The sequence below is a fragment of the Macrobrachium nipponense genome, chromosome 6 (assembly GCF_015104395.2).
Source record: "Macrobrachium nipponense isolate FS-2020 chromosome 6, ASM1510439v2, whole genome shotgun sequence".
Classification (NCBI taxonomy): Eukaryota; Metazoa; Arthropoda; class Malacostraca; order Decapoda; family Palaemonidae; genus Macrobrachium; species Macrobrachium nipponense.
Window position 1 is genome coordinate 26,996,434 of NC_061108.1, and position 20,366 is coordinate 27,016,799.

Consider the following 20,366-nt stretch of genomic DNA (forward strand, 5'->3'; position numbering starts at 1 on the left):
TATTTTTATATATTGGTATCATAATTGCCTTTTTCCAATCACTTATTGTTAAAATTCACAAGTTGAACTGCAAAACATTATTATATTTTGATTGTCATGTACATATATTTTTTGCGTTTTACGGAATGTTTGTTTTGAAAATAATAGCTATTAGTGAACATATATTAATTGTCCCACAATTTTGTTATAGGTGATCTTAGTTATCTCACATTCATTTAACAGCATTATATTAATATTTATTCAAATAAACTGTAATTAATAAATAACAATAATGAAAAACATAAAGGGAAAAAATGTTTTTGCTGCAGTAGTGATGTTTGTTTGATTATATTATGCATCTGACCTCACATTTCCGAAATCTGAAAAATTCCAAAAACCGAAACATCGGAATGTGTGTGTACTGCACATTTTTTTAAACACGCACACAATGTCTACACATTTACTGATACCCGTTGGTGAAAGACTCAAATTACAGTATTTATTCCTGAGAGAGAGAGAGAGAGAGAGAGAGAGAGAGAGAGAGAGAGAGAGAGAGAGAGAGAGAGAGAGAGAGAGAGAGAATGATTTAGGACTTCAAGGCGCGTTATTTTTACAATTATTTTATTATCTTGGGATTCTTTTTTAATCTTGAGATTTTCTATTCAATTCTCGAGATTAGTAAGAAAATTACCGAAACTTGACTAGTAGCAGCACACATCTGAATGACTCGGCCATTAGCATGCTAAACCACCCACCTTATGAACTGACGCTCTCGGAAAAGGAACTCGCATGATACATGAGATACATGACAAAACCACTGTTTATTGGTGAAAATTTGGGGGTCGCATGATATGCGAGATCGCACGTTACTCGAGTATATACGGTATACTGTTGGCCTTGATCACAACAATGGTTATCTCAGACAGAAATCTCATACAAACATGATACTCCAAGCTTTCCCACAGAAAACTTGACATTCTCAGAATCTTGGTGGGAGAGTATTAAGGTAGAGACGCAGGGTAGCAATCAATATAAATAGTGCATGGAAGAAACTGAAAACCAATACAAAAATACTTTGTCCAACAAACTTAACAAACTCTGCTCATATTAGTCTAACATTCTCTCTGGCCAAGGAATGACTGCATTCTGCAATAAGTTAGCATTCTTTCTTCACTATCAGGATCTACAGTATTTCAGCCTTTTAAGTTTATCTTATTTTTATACTGTATAACTGAACTAAGGGACATATTACACAAGCTTTTGTGTACAAATATGAATGAAAAAAATCTAAAAACTTTAATAATTTACCTGCAAGAACATCATATACCTCCATGAACCAAATGAATTTCTAAGAATCTGTTGTTCGGTGATTTGCCCAGGGCCAGCATACAGCACACCAATTCTGTGCGTTTCTTGAGGTCTCATCAGATCTAATACACGTAATGCACGCTGTATCTCAGGTTGATGTGTTGGAACTAAAACAGGTCTCTCATTACCAGCACCTAAACACCCATGGTAATAAAGCTGAAGGAACACAAAACTGAAAAAAAAGAGGGATATATTACAAATTTGTGGGGCTTTCATTGATAAGAAACATGTCTTCAATTCCTAAAATAGCAATCAATAGGAATTATTATGTTGTGCATATTACTGAATTAATGAAACAAAAAGTGCATTTACTACTCATTAGTATTTTTTAATTTCTTTGAGCGCAATACAGTAATTCCCAAACGTACACGTGGTTAGGCTCCAGAACCCCTCATATAAGGGAAATTTTTGCATAAGTTTGGCACGGTCTCTAAAAATGCTAATAAATGCTTGCTTCTACAGTTTGTGTTAATCTAACTTTTAAATTAAAGTTACTGCAATTTCATTTAAAAGTTAGCTTAATACATTACCCTTAAAAAAACAAATACAGTAAATGGTTGATAAAAATAAAGGAGTGTGTGAAGATTACATATGAACTATTTCTCCCTTCTTTCCCCTGCCATGTGTGTGTGAAGATTACATATGAATTATTTCTCTCTTCTTTGCCCCTCTGACCGATCTATTTTTAATTTTCTAAACCTGCTTTTAAAAAAAGTCTTTATTCTGCCTCTTTCTCTGTGTTCTGAAATTCCTTTTCATGAACAATCAGTGCTTTTTATGTGGACTAATACAACTCTTAGTCGTGTCTGTTTTAGAACGGAGCATTTATAGTTGTAGATGGTAAAGGTAAAATTCGATCAATTTAAAATTATTTACTTGCTAACTATGAGAGAGAGAGAGAGAGAGAGAGAGAGAGAGAGAGAGAGAGAGAGAGAGAGAGAGAGAGTGTGTGTGTGTGTGTGTGTGTGTAAAAATAACTGATCAGCTAATCAGCAACACTCCACCACCTGTCACATTAACTTTTCATATTTGACAGCTCTGGCTTGGAGCTTCTCAGAGTTAAAAACAGAAGATGAGGGAAAGGTTATTTTAATAAACATTCTCTCACCACCTCAGTATGAGAGAGAGAGAGAGAGAGAGAGAGAGAGAGAGAGAGAGAGAGAGAGAGAGACAGACAGAGAGAGAGAGAGATCCTTACCTTACAGATCCTTACATCTTGTTCGGGTTGCCCCAGGTCCCTCAGTGTGAGGCACCTCTAATGTCTACCAAAGAGTTGCTAGTACATCTTCCGGTATATTTTGCATCTTCCAATCTTGGATGGTCTGGGATGCAGCTTAGATATTTGTCAAGCTTATTCTTAACCCTCTTACGCCGATTGGACGTATTAAATGTCGAGTCAAAATGTCTCCCGTATGCCGATTGGACGTATCATACGTCGGCTCAAAAAAGTTTTTTTAAAAATTCGCGGAAAAATACTTATAGGCCTACCAGCCGAAAACTTTTGTATCACGCGCCTTGGGGGATGCTGGGAGTTCACGGATCAAGGTGTTGTTTTGTTTACAATCGCTACGCAGGCGCGCGCAAGCGCGAATTTCTTTCTTTATCGCACTAAAAAGTATCAGTGACACATCTCGGAAATTATTTCGTCACTTTGACATAATTATTGCACCATTTTAAATTATCCTTTACATGAAGTATTATATATGAAAATGTGCGCAATTTCATGCACAATACAACTAAAAAATACTCATGATTGTAGCTTTTATCAATTTTGAAATATTTTCATATAAATAACGATAAGTGCAAAAATTTCAACCTTCGGTCAACTTTGACTCTACAGAAAAGGTCAAGAAATGCAATTGTAAGCTAAAATTCTTATATTATAGTAATATTCAATCATTTGCCTTCATTTTGCAACAAATTGGACGTCTCTAGCACAATATTTCGATTTATGGTGAATTTATGAAAAAACTTTTTCCTTACGTTCGTGCGATAACTCTTCCGATAAATTTTTTCGTGCGATTGTCCTAATGTTTGCACCCTTTTAAATTTGCCGTTACATAAAGTTTTATATATGGAAATGTGCGCAATTTCATGCACAATACAACAAAAAACAACCCATGGTTGTAGCTTTTATCAGTTTTTTGAAATATTTTCATATAAAATAACGTTAAGTGCAAAATTTTCAACTTTCGGTCAACTTTGACTCTACCGAAATGGTCGAAAAACGCAATTGTAAGCTAAAACTCTTATATTCTAGTAATATTCAATCATTTACCTTCATTTTGCAACGACTTGGAAGTCTCTAGCACAATATTTCGATTTATGGTGAATTTATGAAAAAAAAAAAAATTACGTTCGCGCGGTAACTCTTCCGAAAAATCAGAATTTTTTGTGCGATTGTTGAAATGTTTGCACCATTTAAAATTAGCTGTTACATAAAGTTTTATATATGAAAATGTGCGCAATTTCATGTAGAATACAACTAAAAATGATTGAAGGTTGTAGCTTTTCTCTTTTTTCGAAATATTTGCATATAAATCACGATAAATAGAAAAAAAACCACATTCGGTCAAATTTGACTCTACCGAAATAGTTGAAAAACGCAATTGTAAGCTAAAACTCTTACGGCCTAGTAATATTCCGTCATTTTTCTTCATTTTGAAACAAATTTGAAGTCTCTAAAAACAATATTGATTTATGGTGAATTTTTGAAAAATATATTTACCTTCACTCCGCGCGCCGATTCGCGGCCGCAAATCTCCGAAATACGTACATGGCATTATCCTAATATTTGCTCCTTTTCATATTAGCCTTTTTATAGAGTTTCATATATCAAAATGTGCGCAAATTCATGAAAAATACAATAAAAAATAATTGAAGGTTGTAGCTTTTTCCATCTTCGAAATATGTGCATATGAAAAAATATATATATTAAAATTTCGACATTCGGTCAAATTTAACTCGTCCGAAATGGTCGAAATCTGCAATTCTAATCTAAAACTCTTACAGTATCGTAATATTTAATCATTTTTCTTAATTTTGAAACAAATTGGAAGTCTCTAGAACAATATTGTGATTTACGGTGAATTTTTGAAAAAAAATATTTTTTGCGTCCGCTGTTACGAATTCGTACATCATTTTGTGATAATATTTTTCCGGTGTTGCTTTTATTGTTTTACAATGTATTATATACCAAAATGATCGCAATTTAGTGTACAATACAACGCAAAAAAAGTAACTGGTTAGCTTTGACCGTTTTCTGCACAGCGTGATTTGAATACAATTATGTATGAATTTTTTTTTTTCGCTACCATATATCGCATTATTTACATATGATAATGATATTATTTTTCATTTCTGATGGTTGCATTCTAAACTTCAGGCAATGACAAAAAAAGGAGCCAAAAATGAACTCTTAATCTTTCCTAAAAAGTACGCCGCGCTGTAATTTTTTGAAAAAATTATTTTTTCCACTTCCGCGCTCACTCCAAACCAGGCCCGGCATACGGGAGACGTTTTGATTTTTAGGGCTCCGGCGTAAGAGGGTTAAACACCTACGCTCACTCCTGATATATTCCTCAGATGAGCTGGCAACGCATTGAATAGACGCTGCATTATCGATGCTGGTGCGTAGTGGATTAGTTCTGTGTGCTTTCCTTATTTTTCCTGGTATAGTTTTGGGCACTATTAATCTACCTCTGCTTGCTCTTTCTGATATTTTTAGCTCCATGATGTTTTCAGCTATTCCTTCTATCTGTTTCCATGCCTGAATTATCATGTAGCATTCTCTTCTCCTTTCTAGACTATATAATTTTAAGGATTGTAGTCTTTCCCAGTAGTCAAGGTCCTTAACTTCTTCTATTCTAGCTGTAAAGGACCTTTGTACATTCTCTATTTGTGCAATATCCTTTTGATAGTGTGGGTACCATATCATATTGCAATACTCAAGTGGACTACAAACATATGTTTTATAAAGCATAATCATGTGTTCAGCTTTTCTTGTTTTGAAGTGCCGTAACAACATTCCCATTTTTGCTTCACATTTTGCCACTAGAATTGCTATTTGATCATTGCATAACATGTTCCTATTCATCACACCAAGGTCTTTAACTGCTTCCTTATTTGTGATTGTCTCGTTATTAGGTCCCCTATATGCATATACCTTTCCTTCTCTGTCTCCATAATTTATTGATTCAAATTTATCTGAGTTAAATACCATCCTATTTACCTCTTCCCAATCATATACTTTATTAAGGTCTCTTTGTAGCGCGTTCCTATCTTCATCACAAGTAATTTCTCTACTTATTCTTGTGTCATCGGCGAAACTACTCACTACCGAGTCCTTAACATTACTGTCTATGTCTTCAATCATAATAACACACAGTAATGCAGCTAACACCGTACCTTGTGGCACACCGGATATTACCTTAGCTTCATCCGATTTCTCATCGTTTGCAATAACTATCTGTTTTCTGTTGTGTAAAAATTCTTTTAACCATCTTCCTACTGTATCCACTATACGTATTATGTTTTCTAATTTTCTTCGCTAATATATTATGGTCTACCTTCTCAAAAGCTTTTGCAAAGTCTAGATAAACTACATCTGCTTCATTTCCGCTTTTCATATTTTTGTATATGTTCTCACGGTGGACTAACAGTTGGGTTTGTGTACTTTTTCTGGGTACGAAACCATGTTGCAAGTGGCTTTGCGATAGAATGAACTACTTTCTTTAACAAAATAGCAGGGACACCATCAGGACCTGCCGCAGCTCCATTTTTAATTTCACTAATAGCCTGCACAATATCAGCTTCATTAATATCTATGTCAGCTAAATATTCACGATTTTCGTCCCTTACTATATAATTTTCATTATCAATTCTAGGGGTGAAATCTCTCTTATATCGTTCTGCCAATATGTTGCATATTTCCTTTTTTTCATTCGTTAATCTCCCTTCAATTCTTAGAGGGCCTATTTCTATTCTTCTTTTATTCATCTTTTTTGCGTACGAGTATAATAGTTTGGGGTTTTGCTTGATATTTACTAGGGTTTTTTCTTCCAAGTCCCATTTTTCATTTTCTTTTGATTGTATAATCTTTTGTTCTGCATTTTCTATCTTCCTTTTTAGTTCTATAACTTTCCATGCATTTTTTTTTTGCAAGACCTTTTTTCCACTTTCTGATTTTCTGGAACAAGATCCATCTCTCTTTTGGTATGCATGACTGATGTTTACTTTTCTTCTTCGGTATATATTTATCCACTATTTTCTCTAATATTTTATATATCCCCGTATTTACCCTTATGTCATCACTTACGAAAATGTTATCCCAATCTTTGTTTAATTCTTTATTTATTTCTGACCATTTTATATTTTTACTGTAGAAGTTGTATTTTCCATATCCTTCCCACTTTTTCATTTCTTGCTTATCTCTGTTTTCACTTGCTTTGGAATGGACTGTTAATTCTATGACATTATGGTCTGAAATACTCGCATTATAAACTATTATTTCTTTAACATAATTCACCTCGTTCACAAATACTAGGTCTAAAGTATTTTCCTTTCTTGTTGGCAGGTGATTTATTTGTTGAATGTTGTATTCTAGTATCATATCTAATAGCTTTTCGAATTGCCTCTTATCTTCTGCACTACTATTACTCTTTTTTTATATGTATAAATACAACCACAATCTCCTATTCGTTCTTTCCAGTCTAAGAAAGGAAAGTTAAAAGTCTCCAGATATGAGAATAGTCCAGTACTTGTGATTTCTACATAAATCATCCAATTTTTCTATTATTATGTCAAACTCTTTAGTATTAGGGGGTCTATATATTACTATGTTCATTAACCCTTAAACGCCAAAGTGGTAAAAAAAAAATGTCTCCCGTGTGCCGGAGACGTTGCAGAGTGAGCGCGGAAGCGGAAAAAATATTTTTTTCAAAAAATCACAGCGCGCTTAGTTTTCAAGATTAAGAGTTAATTTTTGGCTCCTTTTTTTGTCATTGCCTGAAGTTTAGTATGCAACCATCAGAAATGAAAAAAATTATCATTATCATATATAAATAATGTGATATATGATAGTGCAAAAACGAAATTTCATATATAATTGTATTCAAATCGCGCTGTGCGCAAAACGGTTAAAGGTAACAAGTTACTTTTTTTTCCGTTGTAATGTACACTAAATTTCAATCATTTTGGTATATAACACATTGTAAAACGATAAAAGTAACACAGAGAAAATATCACAAAATAATGCATGAATTCGTAACGAGCGGACGTAAACAAATATTTTTTTCAAAAATTCACCATAAATCTAAATATTGTCCTAGAGACTTCCAATTTCTTTCAAAATGAAGACAAATGATTGAATATTACTATACTGTAAGAATATTAGCTTACAAATGCAGTTTTTGACCATATCTGACGAGTTAAAAGTTGACCGAATGTCGAATTTTTTTTATATATTTTTTTTATATGCAATTATTTCGGAAATAAGAAAAGCTACAACTTTCAAATATTTGTTGTTGTATTTTACATGAAATTGCGCACATTTTCATATATAAAACTCTATGAAATGCCTAATATGAAATGGAGCAAATATTCCGAGAATGGGACTCACGCATTTCGGAGATTTGTGGCGGAGAATCCGCGCGCGGAGGGAAGGAAATTTTTTTTTTAAAATTCACCATAAATATAAATATTGTGCTAGACTTCGAATTTGTTTCACGATGAAGATAAATGACTGAATATTACTAGACTGTAAGAGTTTTATCTTAAAATTGCGTTTTTCGACCATTTCGGTAGAGTCAAATTTGACTGAACGTGGTTTTTTTCTATTTATCGTGATTTATATGCAAATATTTCAAAAATGAGAAAAGCTACAACCTTCAACTATTTTTTGTTGTATTATACATGAAATTGCGCACATTTTCATATATAAAACTTTATGTAACGGCTAATTTAAAATGGTGCAAACATTACCACAATCGCACATGTTATTTTTTCGGAAGAGTTACCGCGCGGACGTAAAGAAAATGTTATTTTTTTCATAAATTCATCATAAATCGAAATATTGTGCTAGAGACTTCCAATTTGTTGCAAAATGAAGGTAAATGCTTGAATATTATTATAATATAGGCGTTTTAGCTTACAATTGCGTTTTTCGACCATTTCGGTAGAGTCAAAGTTGGCCGAAGGTTGAAAATTTGTCACTTATCATTTTTTATATGAAAATATTTCAAAATTGATAAAAGCTACAACCATGGGTTATTTTTAGTTGTATTGTGCATGAAATTGCACACATTTTCATATATAAAACTTTATGTAACGGCTAATTTAAAATGGTGCAAACATTACCACAATCGGATGTATGATTTTTTTCGGAAGAGTTACCGCGCGGACGTAAGGAAAAATTTTTCATAAATTCACCATAAATCAAAATATTGTGCTAGAGACTTCCAATTTGTTGCAAAATTAAGGTAAATGATTGAATATTACTAAAATATAAGTGTTTTAGCTTACAATTGCATTTTTCGACCATTTCGGTAGAGTCAAAGTTGACCGAAGGTTGAAATTTTGGCACTTATCGGTATTTATATGAAAATATCTCAAAACTGATAAAAGCTACAATCATGAGTATTTTTTTGTTGTATTCTACATAAAAATGCGCACATTTTCATATATAATACTCCATGTAACGGCTAATTTAAAATGGTAAAAAAATTATGTCAAAGTGACTAAATAATTTCAGAGATGTGTCTCAGATACTTTTTAGTGCGGCAAGAATGAAATTCGCGCTTGCGCGCCTGAGTAACAATTGTAAACAAAACAACACCTTGATCCGTGAACTCCCAGCATCCCCCAAGCCGTGTGATTCAAGAGTTTTCGGCTGGTAGGCCTAAAAGTATTTTTCCGCGAATTTTTAAAAAAACTTTTGTATGTCGACATAAAATACGTCCAGTCGGCACCCGAGAGACAAAAAATGTCGATGTAAAATACGTCCAGTCGGCGTTTAAGGGTTAATTTTTCAGATTCAAATTCTACTGCTATTAGTTCACATTCTGAGTTACTATATTTCTCATATATTTTTCCACGTTTTTTGTCTTACCTATATATTGCGGTTCCCCCTTGATTCCTATTTTTTCTAGTATCTGATCTATAAGTTTGGAATCCTTTTATTTGATCATCATTTCCAGTCTCTTGGGAATACCAGGTTTCACTTATATTCATTATATCTATTTTCTTTTCAATTTGGGTTAGTTCTTCTAAGTACTCTATTTTTCTTTTTGAGAGAGAGAGAGAGAGAGAGAGAGAGAGAGAGAGAGAGAGAGAGAGAGAGAGAGAGAGAGAGAGAGAGAGAGAGAGAGAGAGCATCCTACCTCCCTAGAAGTCCATCACTTTTCTTACTATGTGCTCTTTTTCCGGGAGCACACACTTCTGCATGAGCCCTGGAGCTACTTCAGCGTCAAATATTTCCAGGTTACTTTTCAGGGATCTTGGGATCGTGCCTAGTGCTCCTATGATTACGGGTACATTTTCCACTGGCATATCCCAAACCCTTCTTGTTTCTATTTTCAGATCTTGATACTTATCAATCTTTTCTCTTTATTTCTCTTCTACTCTGGTGTTACATGGTACTGCAACATCAGTGAGTGATACTTTCTTCTTGATTTTGTCAATCAATACCATTTACATAAACAGTGCTTATTAATTTTAAAAAAAAGATTTGGAATTATACTATTTGATAAACAGTGGAAACATGACAAACCTTTAATTTGTATTTCTCATAGCTAACAAACCCGAGATATAAACATTAGGATAAACCTTCTGGGACCAGCTGGAAACTGGTTAAAAACAGTCAAAACCTGTAGATGCAAGGGATCTGTGGCATCTGGCATCTGATATGCAACTGAGGTAGAAGCAAGTCACAGACCATGCTTGAACCTCATGATGTAATTAGTCTTTCTTCCAGCCCAAGATAAAACATAAGAGGGGTGTCTAAAGGTGGGCAGTCGGTGTTAAGACCTCAAGTTTGTTAGCTATGAAAAATAATAATTAATAAAAAATCTGTCATTTGTTCATAACCATAGAAACCTTTGGTCTTAACATTAGGAGAGATTCACACTTGGAGGGAGGCATGAGAATCCTGAACTGACTGAAGGTATGGCACACCTGATCACTCTTCTTAGAAATGAGGATTCTAAGGAAGAGCAACTAAACCTCTGAGATGTTCAATATGTGAGTATCTAACACCAAGTCCACTGGGTTTAAATACAATGTAACATGTCCAGAATCATATGGAAGTCAATGAAAACTATATCTGTTCAAGCAACAAACCATGTCAGCCACACAAAATGGGTTTGTCACCACTCCTCACTCCCCTTGCTGAATAGAGTGGAAGCTACTGAGAAGCAGATTTGTATGTTGTATGGAATATAAAAAGTGCTGTAACAGTATGACTGCAACACTCACCTGCATCAAGCCAGTTCCAGCGTATAATGGGTCAATTCTTCAAACCGCCCATAGTTATTGAAGGAAAACAAGGAAATAAAAGAGACCAGTCATCTCATTCATTCTCTCTTCCACACTATCATCTTAGGCAAGATACCAACTGCCAGGGGCACAGGATGAGCTACACAACTTGCTGAGCAGCCATCACCAGACCCAAAGAAAAAGTGTCAAGGACATGTGGGCAATATACTTCAGGTAGAAGTGAAAGTTGTCTTTTTAACCCTAACACTTTTCTGGTTGTAATTCTTCCTTTGCTTCCTTTCATCTCACCAACAGATTTGTTTATCTTAACTGAATTTATTCTTATCCCCATTCCAATCTTTCACTTTTAAAAATAGTTCCCAAACCTCTTCATTGGAACCCGCAATTTGCTCTTGGTTAGCTAAAAAAGCATCTACTTAGGGTTCCTAATATGAACTTCTTTGCAGCTTATATTTTACTTAGATAATCAGTACCTGATGGAATAAAACATTCATCACAAGCTCCTGGTAAACTTGCCACTGTCTCCATTTTAGATCTAATGCTATGTAGCTAACATTACTAACTTCATGAGTTTCGGGTACCTCTGGTATTTTTTTCATTTGTATTCATCCAAGATCTCATGGTATGCACCCAAACATCATTGTCTTCATGTACCATCTTGATACACAATAACTGTCATTACAACTCAATCCAGTAGGCTACCCCATTTGACATGTTTCATATCTACTCCACCAGAATTTTTGTTTCACTGAAACTGCTAGTTACTTTTATTCCTACTCTTTTATGCACAACCTTTACATATATGTTCAAATTTCTTCTTAGCACATTATCTGATACAAACAGAAAAAATATCAAACTCAAATGTGTATTCTACTAAACACAAGAGAACTTGAACTTACATCAGACTACTAAAACGTCTATCACAACTGTAATAATAACCTTGAAAACCTCAACATACATAGCTGTGGATAAAATCAAAACGTCAAATATCTGAAATAACATATTTTATATAAAAGCTGACGGCCGGACTATGTATGTGTGTATATTAGCTATAGACAGCAAAACTATTGGATCGAAATGAACCAAAGTTGGAACAAATAGGTATATTTTATAGGGGATGGTGTAATCCAGGTGCCATTTTGATCAGGCTATCTGGCCAAATATCCGGCCATTCTAACTTTATCATCATTCGTACAAAGCATTATTCTGATACACTATTGACGAGGATTCCAAATATGACCTTACTTTTCTTCTGCGATGAACAATAACAATGATATTAGGGGATGGTTTTTAGTCAGGCGTCATTTTGATTCGAATATCCAGCCATTCTAACTTCTTTAATATTAGTTGTAGAGAAAAAAAAGAAAACATTCACATAGAACTTTTCATGAGGATTTGAAATATGGTCTTACTTTTCTTCAAAGATGGAAAATAATGGTGATATTAAGGTTCAAATAATGCTGGCCATTGCCTGCCACCTGCTGGCAAGTAATAAATAAAGAAGCAAAATTCTGAAAGTTATTTTTTCCATACCTGGGAGATATGCCACCTTTTGCTTCTTTAGAAGAGTTCATTTTTCTAGAAGCAACTGCCGCTCGCACTTGCAACTTTCGTGATGCAGGGTTCATGTCAGAAATAGTATGACCTCTGCCTCTGCGGATCGGACGTGGAGAACCATCATCATCACCTTCCATTGTCCCAGAACCAACCATACCACTACTAGGTGAAACACTGCCACTACCAACACTCTTCTGAAATTTAAACATTTATCATTGTATCTCAAGTACATATGGCAGTAACCCTCTGATAGCTATAACTCTTCAGAAAAGTCTTTGAAAGCCATGAATTAATATTCATAAATCACATGACACTGATGAAAAGTCCTGAAAGATATCCATTCTTTCTCAACATAACCATCGAACTTCACATCCTGAGGCTGGAAAATTGAGATCTGTAAATTAAGACAGTCTGAACATAAAACAAGAGGGAAGAGAGGTAAAGCACTAGATTTTGAAGAAACAGAAATAAAAAGGGAAGATCAGCAGAAAAGTAAAGAATATCAAGAAGAGCCATAAACAAGACAGGCCAAAAGGGAATTCAAGTACAGTGGACACCCAGGATTCACAGGCTCATAATTCATGGACGAGACTAAAATTATATAATACCATTTCAAAGATTAATAGAGTATGTAATACAGTGGACCCCCTTATTCGTGGAAAATTCGCCTTTCATGATATTTTTCTGAGAAATATCCACAAATTCTTGTTTTTTTTTTTATTTCATCATAAAATGCACTTTTTGTCATAAAACTATTAAAAAAAAAACAGGTATAAAAATTTGTAGTGGGTTTTTCTCGAGTTATAACTAACAAAATAGGAGGTTTTAAGCATTTTTGTAGGGGTTCCAACTATTCGCCGGGGGGTTTACGCATCCCAGCGAATATGGGGCGACCACTGTAGGATAATTTAAAGTACATCTGATGTAGGATGATTTTTTAAAGAATAATTTGGTATTTGAACTTTGAAGATAAGCAGTTATAGACACCTTAGAGGAGGTGGTTAACTATTTGGGGGGAAGCCTTGGTATTCATCCCCCGCGAATAGGGAGGGCCGATTATATAGCAAATGATAGATATAAAAGAGATAAAAGAGGGGCAGTTACACCTTGTATTGGAAGTACATGCCTTACATGAAGTTGAGCCAATCTGTTATTACAGGAAGCACTTGACAGGCATAGCAGTTAAAAAAAAAAAAAAAACTTATCTGAATTTTACTGCCAAATCATCATGCAGTATGTGACTAACACTATTAAAGTACATACTCTACACAGCAACTTTTTGTGCTTTCCAGCATTTTTCCCAAAGTATTAGACAATATATAAAGAATTAGTTTTGCAATTTATGAAACTGTTAAAAATCAGACTTGGCTTTATTAAAAACCATGCATAAAAACAAAAAAAGGCACACAATTATTTTAGTCTATGTATATAATTCAAAACTAGGATAGATTTTATATCCGAGATTTAACCCTTAAACGCCAAGCCGGTATTTCCGAAAGTGTCTCCCATATGCCAGCGGCGTTCGTGAGTGCGCGCCGAAGTGGAAAAAAAGTTTTTTAAAAAATCACAGCACGCTTAATTTTCAAGATTAAGAGTTTATTTTTGGCTCCTTTTTTTGTCATTGTCTGAAGTTTAGTATGCAACCATCAGAAATGAAAAAAAAAATCATTATCATATATAAATATTGGAATATATGACAGAGCGAAAAAAATTTCATATATAATTGTATACAAATTGTGCTGTGAGCAAAACGGTTAAAGCTAATGAGTTAATTATTTTTTTTTTTTTTTTTTTTTTTTTTTTTTTTTTTTTGCGTTGTATTGCCCTTGCCCATTAAATGACAATGATTTTGGTATATAACAAATTGTAAAACGATCAAAGCAACACAGAGAAAATATCACAATGTGATGAATGAATTTGTAATGCGCGGACGTAAAAAAAAAAGCTGTTTTCAAAATTTCACCATAATTTGAAATATTGTGCTAGAGACTTCCAATTTGTTGCAAAATGAAGGTAATTGATTGAATATTAGTAGACTGTAAGTTTTGTAACTTACAATTGCAGTTTTCGACCATTTCGGACGAGTTAAAGTTGACCGAAGGACACATTTTTTCTATTTATCGTTACTGATAAAAACTACAACCATGGGTTGTATTTAGTTGCATTCTACATAAAATTGCACATATTTTCATATATAAAACTTTATGTAACGGCTAATTTAAAATGGTGCAAACATTACGACAATCGGACGAAAAAATTTCTGATTTTTTCGGAAGAGTTACCGAGCGGATGTAAGGAAAATGCTTATTTCATAAATTCACCATAAATCAAAATATTGTGCTAGAGACTTCCAATTTGTTGCAAAATGAAGTTAAATGATTGAATATTACTAGAATATTCGAGTTTTAGCTTACAATTGCGTTTTTCGACCATTTCGGTAGAGTCAAAGTTAACCAAAGGTTTAAATTTTGGCACTTAATTGCTATTTAGATGAAAATATTTCAAAACTGATAATAGCTACAACCATGAGTTGATTTTAGTTGTACTCTACATGAAATTGCACACATTTGCATATATAATACTCCATGTAACGGCTAATATAAAATGGTGCAAAAATGATGTCAAAGTGACGAAATAATTTCCGAGATGTGTCGCTGATGCTTTTTAGTGCGAGAGGAAAGAAATTCGCACTTGCGCGCCTGGGTAACAATTGTAAACAAAACAACGCCTTGATCCGTGAGCTCCCAGCATCCCCCAAGGCGCATGATTCAAAAGTTTTCACCTAGTAGGGCTATAACTATTTTTCTGCGAATTTTTTAAAAGACTTTTTTTCGTCGACATACCATACGTTCGGCACCCGACAGACAATTTTTGTTGACGTTTAATACGTACTATCGGCGTGAAAGGGTTAATGCGATTCTTTGCTTGCAAGACATTATGTAACAGTATAACATCATAAAGTAAAAATTGTTCTCTATTATTTTACCGTCTGGAAAGCTGATGTGTGACGCATCCGAGTTGAGGGCATAGGTGGCGGTGAAGTAGAACCAACACTACTTCCACCTGAGAGGGATTCAAATCTGCAAAGATAGACAATCACCCATAGTACTAAATCCCAACCACAGAAATGTCACTCAAAAGTAAGAAAGCAAGACCAGAGGTACAATATACGTACAACATTCCAAAAGACAATAGTCTTCAGTGTTATCTGTAGTTAATGTAGCATACAGGTGTTCAATGGCAAACACCGAGTGCAATGGGGGCTAACCTTGTATAAAATTACAATTCACTCTTAAGACATTTTTTCCAATCTTCATACTGAGCAATGTAACTAAAACTGATTTCTTAATAATAAGTTTTATACATACTAATTCATCATAAAACAACCTTTAATTGGAGGAATGCATAAGTACAAAAAGCAGAATGTTATAAGATAAAAAAAGCCATGCTTGGCAAACTCATCCATCTTGACAAGATATAATTTTTTATTCAATGTTGCCTGACTACAACTGAGAGAAAAGGAAAAGGACATTAGTGTGTTTGTTTTTGCATAAAAACTAGCTCTACTGTAAAAAAAATGGTTCATGACAAACCATATCCCATAAAAAAAACCTGAAATGCTATTTAGGAGAAAGGATTGTTCAGATGGCCTAGGGGTGAGCTGTCAGTGGTCAATTCCCAAATCCAGGGTGGGGGTGCTGGCACAGATAGGACCAAAGTAAAGGTTACACAAGGAGGTGGCAAAATGAAAGTCTCCAGCCAGTAGGGGCTTCCATTAGTAATTGGTCTGTAAGAAAAGGAACACTCCTAGGACAGACACTGACCTAGTAACATATGCAAAGACAGTTTCTTTTGGTACAAATATCCTAGTGTGTTAGATTATGAGAAGGATAATGATAAGCGATCTAACATATGACCTGAGAGAACTTGGCCACACAAATAAACATCCCAAGTCTTATGGGTGACATCATGAAAATTAAACTTGGCTTTGACACCTAGTACTTGCTTACGGATGTAAGTGAACTTAAATTTTTTCTAAAATCTAACACAAATGACAGGGTTCAAACTTCATGGGCTTTGACCCCAAGTGATGTGAGGTTTCCTTTAGAAGCTGGAGAGTAAGTCAGTGAGAGCTGGTAACTCTTAAGTAGGGAAAGAGGAGTGAAAAGGGATGGAATGGCTCATTGTGGTACAGGTAAGAACACACATATCTTACTGGTGACAATTGATAATTCTACTTGGAAAAACTGAAAGGCACGCATAGCAAAAGGTGCTGAAATGGACTTATTTATATACAGTGGTACCTCTACATACAAAAGAATCAACTTACGAAAAATTCGAGTTATGAAAGCAAATATGAAGATTTTTTTGGCTCTACATACGAAAATAGTTCAGGATACAAAAGGTTGTTGCTGTAAAGACCCGAGATTCGCCCAGACCACCAATAACAATTTTAAAACTCGCGCGCCGCCAACTGGGTAGACTCGCCACCATCCTCCCGCTCTCCCAATGGTTCCTAATGCTAGTCACCGCCATAAGATCCTGCTCTCCTATTGGTCAGCATCTCTCCCATGATCCCATCATGCATTTATGTAGCAGCGTGCTTTTTCGGCCACTCGGCAGCAGCATTGTTATCATAAGCACGCAGAATTTGTTTGTTCTAAATGATTTTGTTTATTAACGTAAATTCGTTAGCGATTTCATTGTAGTACTACTTTATCATGTTGTGTGAGAACTTTACTACATATGTATATACTACATAACTTAATTAAGTACAGTATATACGTAGTCATGGGTCCCAAGAAAGTTGAAGTTCATGGAAAGAAGAGGATGCTTTCTTTGGAGACAAAGATGGAGATACAGTAGTACCTCGAGATACGAAATTAATCCATTCCGAGGCGCCCTTCGTATCATGAGGTTTTCGTATCTTGGACCACATTTTACATGTAAAATGGCTAATCCGTTCCAAGCCCTACAAAAACACCCCAGTAAATTATATTTCCAGGCCTACAACATCTAAACCTAAGAAGCTAAAAGCTTAGAATATGCCAATAAAATGTATAAATAATCAGTATGTACTAATTTAAAATAATTATTAATTAATCATTAACTATAATACACACACACACACACACACACACACACACAAAAAACCCTTCCAATCGATTGTTTACATTCAGCTCTTACGAGTACCGAACGAACGCCAAGCAATCACTTTTCCTAGGACACAGTAAGCCATAAATTTTCATTAGTATCTCTCTTCAACTAATGAAACTATCAAACAGTATAATAACCATTCATTTCTATTCTTTATTCTATCTTTACCTAATGGAGATACCGAGTTACTGACAGCTATAATGAAACATATACGTAACGTAATATTAAAACAGAAGAATAATTCTAAAAAATACGTATTTGCTGTTGAACTTCGATGATAGCAGTCTGATTTATTTTATATTTTATGATATCTAATTTAAAATTTTTTTATTAAATGTATTGCATGTACTCATTTCAAATAATTATTAAGCAACCATTAACTATAATAAACAAAAAAAAAAAAAAAAAAAAAAAGCTTCCAAACTTCTGTTTACATCCAGCACTTACGAGTAACGATCACCAAACAATCACTTTTCCTAGTACACAGTAAGCCATAAATTTTCATTATCTCTCTTCGACTACTGAAACTACCAAACAGTATACGTAATAACCATTCATTTCTATTCTTTATTCTATTTTTACCTAATTTTTTTTTTATTAAATGTATTGCATGAATAAGTTTTTCAATTTACAGCATCCTTTTACCAATAGAATACTTAAAGCACAAGGGTAGATGCTGACCAATAGGAGAGCAGGCTCTTATGGGGTGATTAGCATCAGGAACCAATGGGAGAGTGGGAGGATGGTGGCGAGTTTACTCAGTTGGCGGCGTGGGAGTTTTAATTGTTCTCGGTGGTCCGGGTGAATCTCGGGACTTTACAGCAACAACCTTTCATAACTTGAGCAATTTTCGTATGTAGAGCTGTAAAATTTTTCGTATTTGCTTTCGTATCTCGAGTTTTTCGTAAGTTGAGCCTTTTGTATGTCGAGGTACCTCTGTAGTTAAAAAGTATGAAGCTGGCATGCGATTGAGTGTGATCGCCAAGGAATATGGCCGAAATCCGTCGACAATAGGCACCATCCTTAAGCAGAAGGAAGACATCAAAGCAGCTACACCTTCCAAGGGCGTGACTATTTTGTCTAGCAAGAGGAGCTATGTGCACGACGAGATGGAAAGGCTGCTTCTTGTCTGGATAAAAGACAAAGAAATTGCTGGCGATATGATAATGGAGATGGCAATCTGCCACAAGGCCAGTGCTATTTTCGGCGATTTGATTGCCCAGGCCGAAGACAACGGAGGAGAAGGGACATCGACGCCAACCCCAGACTAAAGGATTCTCATGGGGGGTTCGAAAAATTCCGTAAACGGACTGGCATCCATTCGGTGGTGCAGCATGGGGAGGCAGCCAGCTCGGACACAAAAGCAGCCAAAGCCTTTATTAAGATGTTCGATGAGATGACGATCAATGAAGGCTACAGTTCTCAGCAATTCTTGAACTGTGATGAGACTGGCCTCTTTTGGAAAAAAAAAATGCCTCATCGGATGTACATCACGTAGGAAGAGAAGAAGCTACCCGGGCATAAGCCTATGAAAGACAGGCTTACGCTCGCACTTTGTTCGAACGCCAGTGGGGATTGCAAGGTGAAGCCCCTATTTGTCTATCATTCAGAGACTACTCGAGCCTTCAAGGCCCACAAAGTGCTAAAGGAGAAGCCTCCAGTGATGTGGAGGGCTAATGCGAAAGCCTGGGTAACGAGACTTTTGTGCACCGAGTGGGTAAATCTGTGTTTCTTGGCCTCCCTCTGAAATGTCTGCTGGTGTTGGACAATGCCCCTGCTCACCCTCCTGGCCTCGAGGAAGATATCCAAGCGGAGTATTTTTTTTATCAAGGTTCTTTATCTCCCACCTAACACCACCCCTCTCCTCCAGCCCATGGACCAGCAAGTGATATCGAACTTCAAGAAGCTGCATATGAAACATCTTTTCAAGAGCTGTTTCGACATCATCGATACCACAAACCTCACCTTGCGTGAATTTTGGAAGGAGGATTTCAATGTTGTCATATGCATCCAACTCATCGATCAAGCTTGGCAAGAGGTTTCGAGGCGAACCTTGAATTCTTCGTGGAGGAAACTCTGGCCTGATGCCGTATCCGCCCAAGACTTCGAGGGATTCGGCATGGGCAAAGCTGGTGCTGCAGATTCAGGAACAGTTGACGATCCTGAAACTGTTTCGCAACCAGATCTTGACGAGATCGTTGCACTCTGCAAGTCCATGGGGCTGGTCGTCGACGAGGACGACATCAATGACCTTCTCGAGTAGCACCAAGAAGAGCTTACGACAGATGACCTGAAGGAGTTGGAGGCCATGCAACATAACGTCGTTCAAGAGTAGTTCTCTAGCAGCGGCAAGGAGGAGGAGGACGACCCTATGACAACGGCAGAAATTAAGGATGCTCTAGCTGCATTCCATAAGGTGTAATCATTTGTAGGAAAGACACACCCCAAAAAGGCTTACACAGGTCGTATGCTTGCACAGTTCGATGACATTTGCCTAAGTCGTTTCAGGAACATTGTGAAAAGTAGGCAGAAGCAATCTTCTTGGATAGTTATTCTTTAAAGAGGCCTTTAGTAGGAGTAAGCAAAAAGGAAGATCCAATTGATACTATGAAAAAACAGAAAGTTGAAAGTGGTGAAGAAATAGAAATTTTAAAAGAAAAAAAAAATATAAAAAGGTAAAAAAAAGTAAAAAAAACAAAAATTTAATTTTGTTTTTTGTAAAGTTAAGTGTTACAGTTTTGTTAATGTGTTTTGTAAAGTTTAGTTTATGTTTCCTGACATTTTTAATGTGTTTCGTTAAGTTAAGTGTACGT

At 35.4% G+C, this 20,366-nt stretch overlaps 1 protein-coding gene across 1 annotated transcript in view; it reads right to left on the bottom strand.

The window, feature by feature from the left end:
• Positions 1-20,366, bottom strand: part of LOC135216470 (tuberin-like) — a 299,405-nt gene that overhangs the window by 66,012 nt on the left and 213,027 nt on the right. Inside the window, exons 19-21 of the mRNA XM_064251839.1 lie at positions 15,383-15,476; positions 12,373-12,590; positions 1,288-1,519 (exon numbers count right to left, since the gene is read on the bottom strand). Of these exons, the coding sequence (XP_064107909.1) occupies positions 1,288-1,519; positions 12,373-12,590; positions 15,383-15,476 (544 nt within the window). The remainder of the gene's footprint in view (positions 1-1,287; positions 1,520-12,372; positions 12,591-15,382; positions 15,477-20,366) is intronic.